This window comes from Cavia porcellus, unplaced genomic scaffold, assembly GCF_034190915.1.
Source record: "Cavia porcellus strain 051 isolate PalLab524CR breed Dunkin Hartley unplaced genomic scaffold, mCavPor4.1 scaffold_18, whole genome shotgun sequence".
Lineage (NCBI taxonomy): Eukaryota > Metazoa > Chordata > Mammalia > Rodentia > Caviidae > Cavia > Cavia porcellus.
This window is the reverse complement of record NW_026947501.1, coordinates 71,895,644-71,909,834: the sequence shown is the minus strand read 5'-3', so window position 1 is coordinate 71,909,834 and position 14,191 is coordinate 71,895,644. Positions and strand designations below refer to the sequence as shown.

The following is a 14,191-nucleotide window of genomic DNA, read 5'->3' as shown; positions in this document are numbered from 1 at the left end:
ACAGACCCACGCTCCCACCCATCCATCGAACAAAACCATCCAACTACCCATTCACTCACCCATCCAACTGATCATCTATCCATGACCTGATGGATACCCATCCATTTGCCCATCCAAGAAACCATCCAATCAGGTATCTACCCATCCTTCCATCTAAGCAATCATCTATCCATCATTCACCCATCCAGCCAACTATCTATCTGCTCATCTATCTGCCCATAAGTTCATCTGTCCATCCATCTACGCATCCACAAACCAATCCATCAAGCACTGCGTCCACCCCCGCCCCCATTGACATCCTGGCCCCTTCTCCATGTTGCCCCAGGGAGCACCCTGCTCCAGACGGAGGTCTCGCACTGCAGCTGCAGGCCGCAGCCACTGGATGGAGTTCTGGGCTTGGACCTGGGCTTGAGCTCCCTGGCCGGCTCTGCATTGGGAGCTGTTGTCACACTTTGGAAGTGAGGACGCTGGTGTGTGTGTGGACATGGGCAGGTATGGCTTTAGGGCCAGCTGCTCCCTGTCCTGCTCTTGTCCCTGGGGCCTTCAGGAGGTTTCCACTAGGAGCCCACTGGCCCAGCGGGTCCCCGAAGAAGCTGAAACGGGAAGGGAGGAGAGGCTGGGGGGGGGGCGCGTGGCCTGGGTTGGCTGTGGCCAGAGTGTAGAAGGGACAGGGTCGCCTCTGGTGCCCCCGGGGCCTGGGTGCCAGCTTGAAGCTGCACTCTGCCAGGTCCAGGCCTAGGCTACCGGCAGTGAAGCTCCAGTCTTTGCACCCTGTGCCCAGTGGCCTCATTGAGTGGTGAGGGTCCCTTAGCCTTGGGGTGGGAGTGGGCAGCCTTGGGTACTCAGAGTCGCTTGCCTAGGGCACCTGGGCAGTCACAGTGGCTGAGCTGGTGATCACAGGCAGCCTGGAGGCTGGGCGAGCCAGAGGACAGAAGCGCCGGTGCAGACTTGGCGCACAGAACTGCTCCACAAGGCCCCCCTTGCCACCAGCCCTGAGCCCTGGCTGCCAGGAATGAGGGCCCCTGCAGAACCCCAAGTCTGCTGCCTCCCCAGCATCCTCAGTGGGTTGGTGCCCTTTGACTGGTTTCTGGCATGTCTGTTGTCTGCAGCCTGTGTGGTGACGGGGTTCTGGCCCTCTTGAGGTCCTCGAGGCCCTCTCCCAGCCCCGTCCGCCCCGGCTACGGGCTGGCTTGACCATCCTCCGCAGTACCTGCCTGCCTGGCCCAGCCTTAGTTCAGCTGTTACCAGTGCGCTGAGCCCGAGCCGGTGGAGACCTGGTAGAGAGGGGTACGGGCGAATGCATGAGTGTGTGCCTGAGTGAGTGCACACACGAGTGACTCAGTGTGGAATCAAATGAGAGAATGGGTGAGTGGCGGTCGAGTGCTCAGCTGGAAAGTGAATGAGGGGGCGGGCGCCGGGGCCAGGAGTGCTGAGACCATGTGCACCTCAGCCTCCGCTCAGCAGAGTCTGGTGGCCTCTGTGGGCTGCTGGGTGCTGTGTCACCTCGGGCCCCTCGGTGTCCCCTCCCGGCACAGTCCTGATCACAGGGGTCGCCCACAGTGTGGGCTCAGGTGGATCTGGAACCCCTTGCTCAGCCCTGGGGCTGCTGTGTGGCCCTGGGCTTGGGGAGGAGCAAGGGACGACAGGACAGCGCTGGTGTGAGTGGGGACCATGGCCATCCTAGGCAGGCGTTGATTGTAGTGGCTTCTGGAACCTGCTGGCCCCCGAGTGTCTCTGCACCTGCAGGGCTCCTTGTTCAGAGCAGATCCACTGCCCTTGCCTCTATGCTGCCCAGCACCCCCGCTCCAGTTCCTGGGCAGCCCTCTCAGAGCCTTGGTGCATGCAGCCTGGCCCTAGGGTCTCTGCGCTCCCTGGCTGCTCATCGAGGTCCCCCTAGGGCCTCTGGGCACCACCCCCTGCCTGGCCATCCTTGCGTGGCTACCCTGTGCCGCCTGCCTCTGGTTGTTTGTTCTCACTTTGGGACGCCATGTTGCTTTGTGCGTGGCCACATTGCTGCTTTCCGGTGCGAGATGCACACTCAGAAAGGGTGAGGGAGAGAAGGACGGCCATGTGGGATGCGCCACCCAGGGCTGGGCAGGCATTCCAGGGGAGAGGGGCACATCGGTCCCCAGAGCCTCAGGGAGAGGGTGCGCTCTGCACAGGGAGTGTGGAGCCAGGCCAGGCCTAGGACAGAGGCCACTGGCCCGGCACTGGGATACAGTCTGTGGGAGGTGGGAGCACAGAGCGTTGGAGGCTGCAGGCAGGGATGGGATGGGTTGAACCCTGAGTGGGATTACTGAGGGCCTAAGCCGGCGGGCGCAGTGGGGTGGGGTGGGTGGGCAAGCAGCAAAGCTGGCAGCCAAGAGTATGCAGATGGTGAGGCACATGCAGGGCTGCAGCAAGGCCATCTGCCTTTGCTGGGCACAGAGACCAGGCAGCCTCCTTCATCGCACAGACATGGGCCAGGGCTGCTTGATAAGGAGAGGAGGGCCCTGCCCTCTCTGCAGACACCGTGGGGAGGGGCTGTGCAGGTGGAGAGACAGAGACAGGGAGGAAAAGACAGGCAGAGAGAGACAAAGACAGACAGAGACAGAAACACAGAGAGATAGAGCCCCAGAAAGAGGCAGGGGCAGGCGGAGGTAGCCTCAGCAGTAGCCCCCCAGGCAAGCTCCCTGCCCAGGATGGATGGCCTCGGGCTGTGTAGACTGGCTGTCCACTGTCCTTGAGGGGTGAAGGCCCAGGTGGGGGCTGTGGCAGAAGTAGAGCATCTGTGGGGCCGCACTGTGGGTCAGGTCTCCTCCTCCATGCGCAGCTGAGCATGCGCCACACCTGCTGGGGCAGAGCAGAAGGAAAGGCAGTGCTCTCAGAGCCACTGCTGCTGTCTCTGGGTTCTCAGAGTCTGTGTCAAGGGGAGATGGGGGTGAGGTGGGGGGTGGAGTGGGGGTCGGGGGCAGGGAAGGGCTGCTGTCCGTAGCTGAAGCTGGCCAGGCATGTGGGTGTACAGCTGTAACCCCAGCACTCTGGTAGGCTGAAGCAGGAGGACTGCAAGTTTGAACCTAGCCTGGGCAACTCAGCCAGAGCTTGTCTAAAAGTAAAAAGGACCAGGGATGTGATTAGTATGGAGGCCCTGGGTTTGATGCTTGGCACCACAAAAACATAAAAAAGCAAAATATGAAAAGCAGCCTGAGGCCCATGGAGCAGGGAGGGCTTCTTGGAGGAGGAGAGGGGGGAAGAGGCTGAGGGTGAGGTAAGACCAGGCTGTGGCCAGTAGGTGCTACCTTGGGGAGCTCCTGGCATGTCTCCGGACCCCACCCAGCATTCTGTGGCCATCGGGATGGACAGGCTGGGGTGGGGAGACCCTGTAGACCCACCTGTGTGTGGTGTCATAGCAGGGGTGCTCAGGTCGGGAGCCAAGGAGGAAGGGGTGAGGGGCTTTGCCAAGCTGGGATGAGGGTGGGTGCGGGGGTGTGGTCCCCATGCAGGACATGGCCAGGCCATCCTGGAAACTGCCGTGAAACACTCAGCCTGGCACTCACAAGACCCAGAGAGAATAGAGAGGAAGTGTCCCAGTCATGAGGTGAGAGGGTGCAGGTGTGCAACACTCCCCCCAGTACATTCACACACAGATGCACACTGAGACACACACACACACACACACACACACACACACACACACGAACTCTCACACCCACACCTCAGACAGCTGCTAAACATGAGCAGGTGAGATTGGGCCGGCCTCGCCTCCCTGGTGTCTCCTGTCGGTGCCCCCTGGTCCCCGCTGTGGGAGGAGCAGCTCCCCCTCACCTCTGATCACGTGCAGTGGACAGAGCAGACTTGTTGTCCACACTGTGCTAAGGTGGACAAATGCATCAGAGTCCCACTTGGGCCCATCTCTGATTCACCGCCAAGTGCCCCTTTACCTGGTGAGCACTGAGCTCCAGACCCCCACCTGCGTCTCATTCACCCGTGTCCTTATCCACCTGCGTGTCCACCCCCTTCCACCCCCTATCCCCCACCCCCATCCACAAATCCACTCACCCACTCATCCATTCACCTATGGCCCATCATCTATTCTCTTGCCCACCAAAGCAACCACCTAAACCTGTTCCTTCTCCTCCCTCTCACTTAGCCTCGTCAAGCACTGGCCTGCATGCTGGCCGTCTCTTCCTGGGCTTGTGCTCCGCTTTTCAGTGAGCTGCTCTCAGGTGGCAGTGAGGAGGGAGCTGCCTATGGTCCCTGTCCACAGGCGCGCACCCGGCATTGCTGTCCCTGGGGTCCTGGGGCTCCTCCCAGCCTGTGCAAGTGTGGAGTGTGTGAGGAGTGGTGCATGTCGTGTCAGGCCATGCGTTGTTCGAGTGCTGTGGGATGGTGCTGCCTGGTGTGTGCGCTCCAGGCTCCCTGCCTGTGTTCTGGGCAGAGCTCTCCCTGCCTCTTTAGCTCAGGATCCGGCAAAGCTCCCTTCTCGGGCAACACAGTGTCCCCAGGGATGCCCTCTCCTCCCCATGCGAGTGCTGGTGGGGCCCGTGTCCTGTCCTGGGGAACTCTGCCATTGGAAGGACACAGGGCCCACTGGGGAGGGCCCTGAGGGGTATTCCTCATGGTCTTTGAGGAACATAGTTTTGATGATTTGCTTTATCCTCTCTCTTTCAAGGGTGCGTTTGCCAGATCTAACCACTCCTATAGGACAGAATCATAACTACAGCATTCTTTGTTCCTTTGATTTTTTTTTTTTTGAGACAGAGTCTTGCTTATTATGTAGTCCAAGATGGCTTTGAAATCACTATGGAGCCTAGGATGGCCTTGGCTTTGCAGTGACCCTCCTGCCTCAGCCTCCCGAGTGCTGGGATCACAGGCTTGCACCATCATTATGTTGTTCAGTGCCTGGACAACAGCACTATTTAAATCTCCCTCAGTGTCCCTCAGGCTGCAGTCCCAGGCGCTCCTCTTCTTACCACTCACTTAGCAATCACTGTCCTGGCTATCCGGCCATGCACGCTGCGCTGCAGGCCTCGAGATAGGCACAGGCTGGTTGGCCCTGTTGCCTGTGGCCTGCTGGGCACAGCCTGGCCCTGCTTGCTTGGCTGGTGTGCCATTCTCTGGGGTTGTCACAGGGTAGCGTCACAGCCTTGGCTCAGACCACACTCACTGCCCCTCTGCTCTGCAGGCCACAGTCCAGGTTAGGAGGGCTGGAGTTGCAGGGCTGGTCCCTTCTCCTTCCCCATTCTCAGCTTCCAGTGCCATCTGAGGCCTCCCCCTTCTCCCCAGTCGCCTTGCCCTAGTTACCTTTATAAAGGCTCCATCTCCAGAAAAGAACCTTCATATCTTGAGGTCCTGGGACAGGGCTTTGAATTTGGGGATCACAGTACAGCCCACAACAGCTGAGCCCAGAGTTCCTGGATCACAGAGAAGGATGGAGAAGGGGTGCAGTGGTGTCTCAGTCACAGTCTCCGGCACCAAATGCCTGACACTCACAGTTTAGAGAAGGAGAGATTGATTTTGGGTCACACTCCAGTCTGTGGCTGGTTCCATGCAGGACTGCAGGGCACAGGGGCCTGGCGGAGAGGAGCTGCTTACAGCGTGGGGCACAGGAAACAGAGAAGGGAGGAGCCGGAGGGAGAGGAGCCGTCCAGGCCCCGCCCCTGAAAGGCCAGGCCCCTCCCAGAACCTGCCAGGCCCCGCCCCCACTAGGCCCTGCCTCCTACCAGCGGTCAGCGGCGTCTCCGGATGATCCACACTGGTGGTAGTTCCCGTGTGAGGGGACGCTGATGTCACCTGGGGCTTGTGGGCAGGGTCTACTGAGGGACATCTGTCAGCGTGGCTCCGAGTTCCCGGCTCCGCGGTGCGGGGCGGGTGGTGGGCTGGGGGTGTTCACGGCTGCGGGGCCTGGTCCAGACTGTGCTCAGCGGAGCTGCCGTTCGCAGGCTCCCAAGGGCAGCTGTACACCCTGCCTTGGCTGCTGACCCTGCTGACACGCTGGCCCGTGGGCGGGTGTTCCGGCGACACCGTCGAGTCGCCTTTATTATGAAGAGCACGTTGTTTTATGGCCTCTTTGTTGCAAAACTTCACATTTCTGAGAGCCTGGCTTGTTTTATTGCATTACAGTGAGAAAGCGTAAGCAGTGTAAACTTTAAAAGATTCCTTCAGACGTGCTCTGCGCCCGCCAGCAGGAGGCTGCGGAAATGTGTCACAGTGCCCCGCTCTGGAAGGCCCCGCTCCTGCTCGTCCTCTTGAGCCTGATTTATTGTGGCCTTTCGAGTGTGCCTAATCTCTTCCCTGGGTGCTTATAATATTTACCCTCTTTGGGATGTTTTCTTGCTGTTTTACCTTATAGCTGTTGGTTACCATTGGCTTCCCAGATTTATTTGCATATTCGGAGACTACAAAATGACCCTCAGTGCACCATGAATGCTTTTCATTATAAATTCAATTTTGAGGTTTTTTGTTTGTTCAGGTTTTTTGAGACAGGGTCTCACTATATAGTTCAAACTGGCCTTGAACTCACTGTGGAGCCCAGGGTGACCTTGAACTCTTGGCAATCCTGCCTAGCCTTCCAAACACTGGGATTACAGGTGTGTCCCACCACACCCTGCTTCCCTGTTTTGGTGTCAACATTCCAACCTCGTTCCCTAGGTGTTTACCTCAATCCGTGCCTTTTGTCAGTTTTTCATTTCGAACCTTCTTGTGTTCTTCACTCTGTTTTATGATGTGTCTTGCAGGCGGTGAGACTTGGGAGTATTTCCTTTTTAGTGATCAAACATCCTTTACATCTCAGTAATCGTCATGGTAGCTTTGAAACGAGTTCTGTCCTAATATTTATCTCTGCTCCCTCCTCTTCGGCACTCCTTGCTGAGTTATCGCCTCTGTTTTGTTTTTCGGTTCCCAGTATTTTCCTCTTTTAATCTTTCAGAATGATTTAAAGGCAGATATCACACTTTGATGCACATTTCAGGTTTCTTTTAAAGTCTTAAACTTACATTTATCTACTAACAAAAATCTAAACAATTTCTTTAGGTTCCTTTTTATGAAAAGCAAGGAATTTAATGTTTTTCCTCTCTGCTCTTTTCCTCCTCTTTCTTTTTTTTCTTTTGTTTTATACAATAGTATCTGTAATGAACCATTTTTGTGAAAACAGATCTTTAAAGATCAGTCCCAATAATATATCTATAAACAGACTAAAATTTCTATAGCAATGTTTTCCTCTCCAATTTTTTGGAATTTAGTGACTAATTATCCTTTTTAGGGGATAGGGTCAGGGGGATACTGGTGATTTAACCCAGGGCTCTATCACTGAACTATATAATCCTATCCCCACAATTGCTATATTTTGACCCAAACATGTATACAGAAAGCACATTCTCACAACGTACGAAAAAACCTCCAAGTTGGCATGGTAGCACATCCCTGTAATTCCATCATTTTGGGAGGCTGAGATCTTAAATTCAACCCTAGCTGGGAAACCTAAGAGACTGAAGTGAAACACTGTCTAAAATGAAAAGAAAAAAAGAGTCTAGCATATAGCTTAAGTGCAAAAGCCCTGATTTGGGCTCAGCCTCTACAAGTTCCAGGCTGAGGATTTAGCTCATTAGAGTGCTTGCTCCGCACACGGAAAGCCATGGGTTCAATCTCCAGCATTGACCCTCCCTCCCCCAAAAAAAGAAAGAAAAAAAATTGGAAGAATTGAAAAAAATACTTTGAAAAAAGGAATAAACATTAATATTAGAAAGCTACCATGGCAGGTATACTCTACTCACTACTGACAAAAAATTAGAGGAACTTACTGGGTTTGACATTGTTAAATTCTATATCAAAAAGTTGATTCCATGACCTGTCAATGATAGTCGTTTTGAAATCAGTGTATTTATTAGGACAGAGGTCCCCAAATGTTCTTCCACATGTTCAAAAATCTTTTGCATTAATCACTGATCAGACCCTGCAGCTACTGTGGGCGAATCCAAGAGAGAGAAGCCAAAACTGGGCACCCACATGAATAGTAACTTACTCATAAGTCCCTTGCAAATATTGCATTTTCCAACACTGAAGTGGTTTACACAGAAGTTAGAATTTAAACAGTCATGTTTACTTGACAACATATTTACAGTCTTTTCATGAAAATAGTTGTCTGGTAACATAAATGGCTTCTGCATCAGTTCCACAAACAAGACAAGGACCTAAAACATCCAAACTGTTCACAGACAGAGTCCTGGTAGGAAGCAAGCTTGTGATCTCAATTCGGTCTTTTGCAGGATCAGTGCTGAGCCAGGAACTTATCATAGACTGGTGAACATTAGCCTGATTACTAATGCTCTGAGACAGAAATGTACTGGATCGTCCTCTTGGTGAAAGAGTGAGGATTTCTCCGGCATGTCTATGGAGGCATCCCAGTGCCAGAGGGATCCATCTTCAGAACAAGTGAATAGATGATCTGGTTTGGATGGATGAAAGTGAACTTCCCACATTTCAGCTTCATGAGCCTTTAGCAGAGATACAGGCATTGTGCCTTGTCTGACATCCCAAATACTCAACATGCCATCCTGGCCACCTGTCGCTACAACATGCTGCTGGTTGGGATGTCTGTCCACACAGTGGAGCGGCACTCGGTCACCATTCATTGATAATATTTGAGCAGGCTCATTTCCTTGTTGTCTGAAATCCCATATTTTTAATTGTCCAATTGAATTTACTGTAACAATCTCAGGAGTTCGAAGGAAAGTTACAGCATGGAGTGTACTACTATCTGCATTGTCTATAGTTCTTACAGCTTCCTTGTGATCAATTCTGAAGAGATTTATTCGACCATCTTCTCCAACTGTGACAATTTCTGGGTTGTCACACACAATACCTGTGCATGGTGCACCTCTATGGGCACTGTAAGACTCTGTGTGGTGATGGGCTGTTCCGCTGCTGGTGGATTGATAAGGTCTGATGGTTTGTATGGTGAAGGAAAACTCTTACACATCCGGTTGATGAAGCAGCCACAGTTCTTTCCTGGTCAAAAAACTGTAAATCCATGACATCACCACCATGTCTGATTTCGCATAATAATTGATGGTCTCCTTCAAACCCTCCATCAGAGTCCAGATTTCCAAAATCTCCAATAGACCACAGTGAAACATAATTGTCCTCATTGTCCCAAGATCCCGTAGCAAAAGTCTCTGTGGTCTGCAGGCTCCCGGCAGGCAACGGTCGCCAGCGGGTTTTGCTTATTTTCTGAGACACAAACTTCGCACAAATACTCTCCATGATGAAATCAAACGCTCTCAAGTACCTTTTCCTCCTCTTTCTTCATGCATGAATTTCCTCAAACCCTGCAAATCGCACCTGTCTTGCCTTACACTGTAAATCCCTTGAAGGGTTTCAATGCACCCTATCTTGCTGGTGTCATGATAATTTTTAGTTGTGTGTTAGCAGCAAGCTTTCTCTGGAGTGGTTGGTGCTCTTATTGTCTTATTCTTGTCAGGCTCAGGATCCCAGCCCAGAGCTGCCATTGCCACGCCCCATGCTGGGCTTGGGGAAGGTGCTTGGTTCTGGGCCGGAGGAGTTCGGTCCCATCACACCAGGGCCCCAGGCCACTACCTCAGTGGGGACACCTGGGGTTGGTCAGTCATTGCTGGTTTGAGATTGTCTGGTTTTGCTCTTGGGAGCTCTTCGGGACCCATTCTTCCTGAGGGGACTGCGTGAACCACACCGCCCTCTGGTGTTGCTACCCCTGCGGTCCCGTGTCTAACCACACTGCCCTCTGGTGTTGCTACCCCTGCAGTCCCCCCTGGAGCTGAGATTTTCTTCTATGCTGTCTACAGTTACCCCTTCTGCCTTGCTTTGTCCATCAGAGCCGGTGTGGTGCAGTTTGGCTCTGTGAGCCCCGCCCATCCTGCCGGCTTTTTTGCTTCTGGTTTTTCCTGCCTGCTGTTCCTCTTTTCTTCACAGTTAGGGAAGCTTCTTCCCTTTGGCTCTCTGTTCTGGGCTTCTGGATCTTAAGTGTCATTTGCTCACTGAGGATTTTATGGCGGTCAGGGTGCCCCAGTCTCTCTCAGCCTGACTTTGATTTACAGAAGCTGCAAGGACAATACAGTACAACTTAAGAATACCTTTGTTTCCCATTGCATGAAGCGAAGCTGCAGAGGGGAGGGCTCCCCACAGCTGGCCCTGCTCTTTGGGAGTCATGTCCCAGCTGAGCCCCCATGCAGCCCATGGAACCTGTGCCATCAGCGGGGAGGAGGGTCACCCCAGGTCTCCAAGAGAGTCTGGGCTGTGCAGGGCAGAGCAGAAGACCTGGCCTTTCCTCTGGGAGCACAGCCAGGCAGGCTAGCTTCTGCTTGGTTCAGCGTGGTGTCCTGGGACAGCTTCCTGCCTGGTGGCCTGTGGGGTTCTCCTCCATCCTCCACCCTCCAGGGTCTGGCTGCCCCTCAGCCCTTGCTCCCCGCCCATGGCTCTGGCTCAGGCGGCCCCTCTCCCTAGCTGCCCTCGTCTCCAGCGCAGGTCCCCTGATAACTCCATGATGAAAGGTTTGGCCCAGACAGGACACTGTAGCCAGGAAAGCCACAACTGGAAGCAGGAAGCCCCATCTTGCCCTGCCCCTAGGAAGTTACCTGTGACGCCATCTTCCCACCCCTGGGAATTTACATATGGCGCCAAACCTAGGACCAATGGGCTACCTGTGTATCCCTAATGCCCGCCTTAGGTTCCACCCCAAACCGAGGTTATTTACAGGCCCCCACGCCACGTGTCCGCCGGAGAGATCGCCGGACGCCAGCGGTGGGGTGCCGGTCATCTCTCTCCGTGTTCTCAGAATAAAGGCCGCTTTTTATTTTATATTTCTCATCTTTTGTTAATATTTTTCATCTTTTGGAAATAACTCTATCATTTGGTGCCGTGACTCGATCGGCAGGCAACTAACTCTTGGGCCACATACCCAGAGTTTCCTCGCTGATAACCAGATAACATCCTGGATTAATCCCGAACTTTTTCCTCTCCCGAGACGTTCCTGTCGCCAGCCGCCTGCACTCCGCATCGGCCAGACTGATTTCAGGTGAGCACTCCCCGGGGAACTTTTCGCACTGGGCAGCCCCAGTGGAATGTTCTCCCCGTCTGCGTGGGTCTGTGCATTTTCACGTCCTTAGGACCGCCCAGGGCAGGGTTCTTTCTGGGCAAACCTGCGCCCACAAAATCTCTCACGTTCTTTGGGTTCAGATAGCCCAAAGCAGAGATTTTTGGGACCGCCCACACTGAAAGAATGCCTCACTTCCCTTAAAGCCTTGCGCTTTCACGGGCAAAACTGTTACTGACCCCACGTAGACTCCATTCGTAAATCTCTCAGTGACGACTGGAGTTTACGGTTTGGAACCCCGTAGCCGCCGCGTGGTACCACAAATAAGTGACGACTTTTTTCTGGACCTCCGGTTTTTTTTCTTGCCTGAATCAGTCATGGGGAACGTATTTTCTAACTCCCAAAAGACGCCTTTACGATGCCTAATTTCTAATTTACGTACTCTAAAAATTAAAGGTACCATAAAAACTAAACAACTAACTTTTTACTGCCAGGAGGTCTGGCCAACCTACCCGCTTATCGGCAAGCCTTGGCCTCAGCAAGGAACATTTGACCCCTGCATTCTCAGGAACTTGTACGATTTTTGTCAAGCTGGCAACAAGTTATTAGAACTCCCTTATGTCCAAGCCTTTCTTATTCTGAGAACACGCCCATCTCTCATTAAGTCTTGTGCTCCAGCTGAGATACTTTTAGCTAACTCTACTGCGCCACAAACTTTTCCGTCCTGCCCTCCGTTTTCCCAGCCACCGCCTGCCTACCACCAAATTCGTTCCCTGCCGTTACCTCCCCCCGGACCGCGCTCTCCTTCCCCTATGCCTGATTCTCTCAGCAGCTCTAATCCCTCTCCATTGCAGATACCTCCCACTGTACGATCGTCTCCCTCTCCGCCTTCCAGGACCCATAACTCTCCCAGCAGCTCTAATCCCTCTGTGTCGCAGTTATCTCCCGATGTTCAATCCTCTCCCCCTCAGTCTCCAGGGACCCATAACTCTCCCAGCAGCTTTAATCCCTCTGTTAGCGCTTCCTCGCAGTCTCCGACTTCCTCTCCTGAGAATTCTATATCCCCTACAGCATTCTCACTGCCCGCCCACCATACTAGGTCTCGCTCGCTATGTCCTTCCAGCAGGTCTCGTGATTGTTCCAGCTTGCGTGGGGAACAGTCGCCATGTTGCAACCCTCTGCCACATGGTGACAGGGCGCCGCCATGTTCCGGAGGGCCACATGGCGACAGGGCGCCGCCATGTTTTGGGTCACGTGACAGGGTGCCGCCATGTTTCCAGGACCCTCACTGTCAACAGGCGTCTCCTTGTGGCTCCTCTTGTGAACTACAACAGCCGCCCTGTTGCAGTGCACATGACGCTTCATTGTGCTGCCGACAGCAGTCCTCTAGCTGCAAGGCACACAGTGAGATGCCATCTGCTCGTGTTTCCCAGGGTGACCGGCAGCAGCTCTGTAGCCGCTCTACAGATGATTGCTCACATGCGCCTATCGGAAGGATGGCTGCTCAAAAGCCCTCTGTTCCAGAACCTCCTCAGGCTCTGCTACCGCTTCGGGAGCAAGTTGGCCCCAAGGAACTTGTTAACATCCATGTGCCTTTTTCCCTTTCTGATCTATCCCAGATTACCCTTAAATTAGGTAGCCTCTCTGTTGACCCACAGAATTATATCAGGCAATTTAAATTTATTACTAATTATGATTTACATTTTAAGGACGTTTATAATGACTCTGGGCCTATAGCTGTGCCAGAGCAGGACAAGCATACTAACTATAACAAATTTTTAAAACAGGTCCAGGAAGCTAATCAAAACCCAGCTGTGTTCCTAAATTGGCTTTCTAATCCTTGCGCCCTTCGAGCAGTTCCAGCTTTGCACACTGTGTTGGGCCGCCTCCCAGCCCCTCCCCCATGCGCCGTCCCAGCCCTTCCCTCCCCCATGCGCCGTCCTCGTCACCGCCGCCACCTTACACGTTTCCGGGGGCAGTCTGAGCCCGCCCCTGCGCGCCACATCCCAGCGCTTGCCCCACCCACTGGGCGTGCTCTGCCGGAGCGCCGAGAAACAGCAGCTCAGCGGCTCTGCTCAGCCATGCTTTTTTTTACAATTTGGCTCCACCCAAAAGATGCTTTTTTATTACAATTCTCAAACCATTTAATCAAGGTTATTGGCCACCTGATAATTTTACCAGCCTTGTTTATCCATCAAAGCCTTCACCAATCTCCTGTTTAACAACTAAGGTTATAAATTCCTTTTTGCTGGGAACCACTAGCTCTATTTCAAGACAAGGGTTTTCTTCAAAGTTTTATTTTATTTGTCTTGGTTCATACTACTGCAAATAACAACTTTAAAAGTAAATGTGTTCAGAATTTGACAGTATTAGATCAGTTTTGATTGATTTATTCATAAGATTGCTAAACCTTTACTGCAAAATGTTTCCATTAAAGCCTTGTTTGGTAGACTAAAGCTTTGTTAATTCTACGTGTCACCCTAAAAAAAAAAAAGCGATATGCCATCCAGATAAAGCCTGCTCTCTAATCTAAAATGCCAATATTAAATTCCTACATACTTACTTAATTGTACTGTAGTCCAAATCCCAAACAAAAAGGCAAAACTTGACCTTCAAACCTTATAGAGATCTTAATATGGTTTTTTATATTTTTAACACTTGTGACACTTGGAGTTCTGAGACAGGTAAACCTACACAAGGTGGAGCTGCCTGCCCCCTCCATGGACCACGCTCAAATGCAGCAGAAGATACTGGGCAAAAAAATGCCCCATCCTGGCATTCTTTGAGACCTTACTCCAGGGCTACTGGACTGTCCTAGCCACCAGAGAGTGGGTAAGCCATCCTAAGTTCTAGCCCTCATAAAAAATGTCGACACTGCCAGATTCGTCACCGACAGAAAATCGCTGCTGAAGACTGAGGAAGTTCAGGGCAACAACAGCCCCCTTTAAGGTGTCCGTCTCAGATTCCAAGTCGCACTACAGTCTCAGGTAAGACATTCTCTATATTTGTGGACATAGAGGCCATATATACAGAGTTCTTCCTGAGTATTCAGGTTGCTATATTAAATCAATCTCTATGACATGGTATTGATGGTCAACCTATGCCATTTACAAACAGGGCCTATTTTGAGCAGGTCCCAGTCCTAAA

The 14,191-nt window shown here is 52.6% G+C and overlaps 1 protein-coding gene across 1 annotated transcript; it reads right to left on the bottom strand.

The window, feature by feature from the left end:
- Positions 1-8,081: 8,081 nt before the first annotated feature.
- On the bottom strand, positions 8,082-9,259 carry LOC100736158 (nucleoporin Nup43-like). Its single transcript, XM_063230418.1, is given in 3 exon segments — positions 8,082-8,333; positions 8,336-8,898; positions 8,900-9,259. Coding segments are annotated over 3 exon segments (1,134 nt in total). The 5' UTR covers positions 9,241-9,259; the 3' UTR covers positions 8,082-8,103.
- Between the last annotated feature and the right edge of the window lie 4,932 nt (positions 9,260-14,191).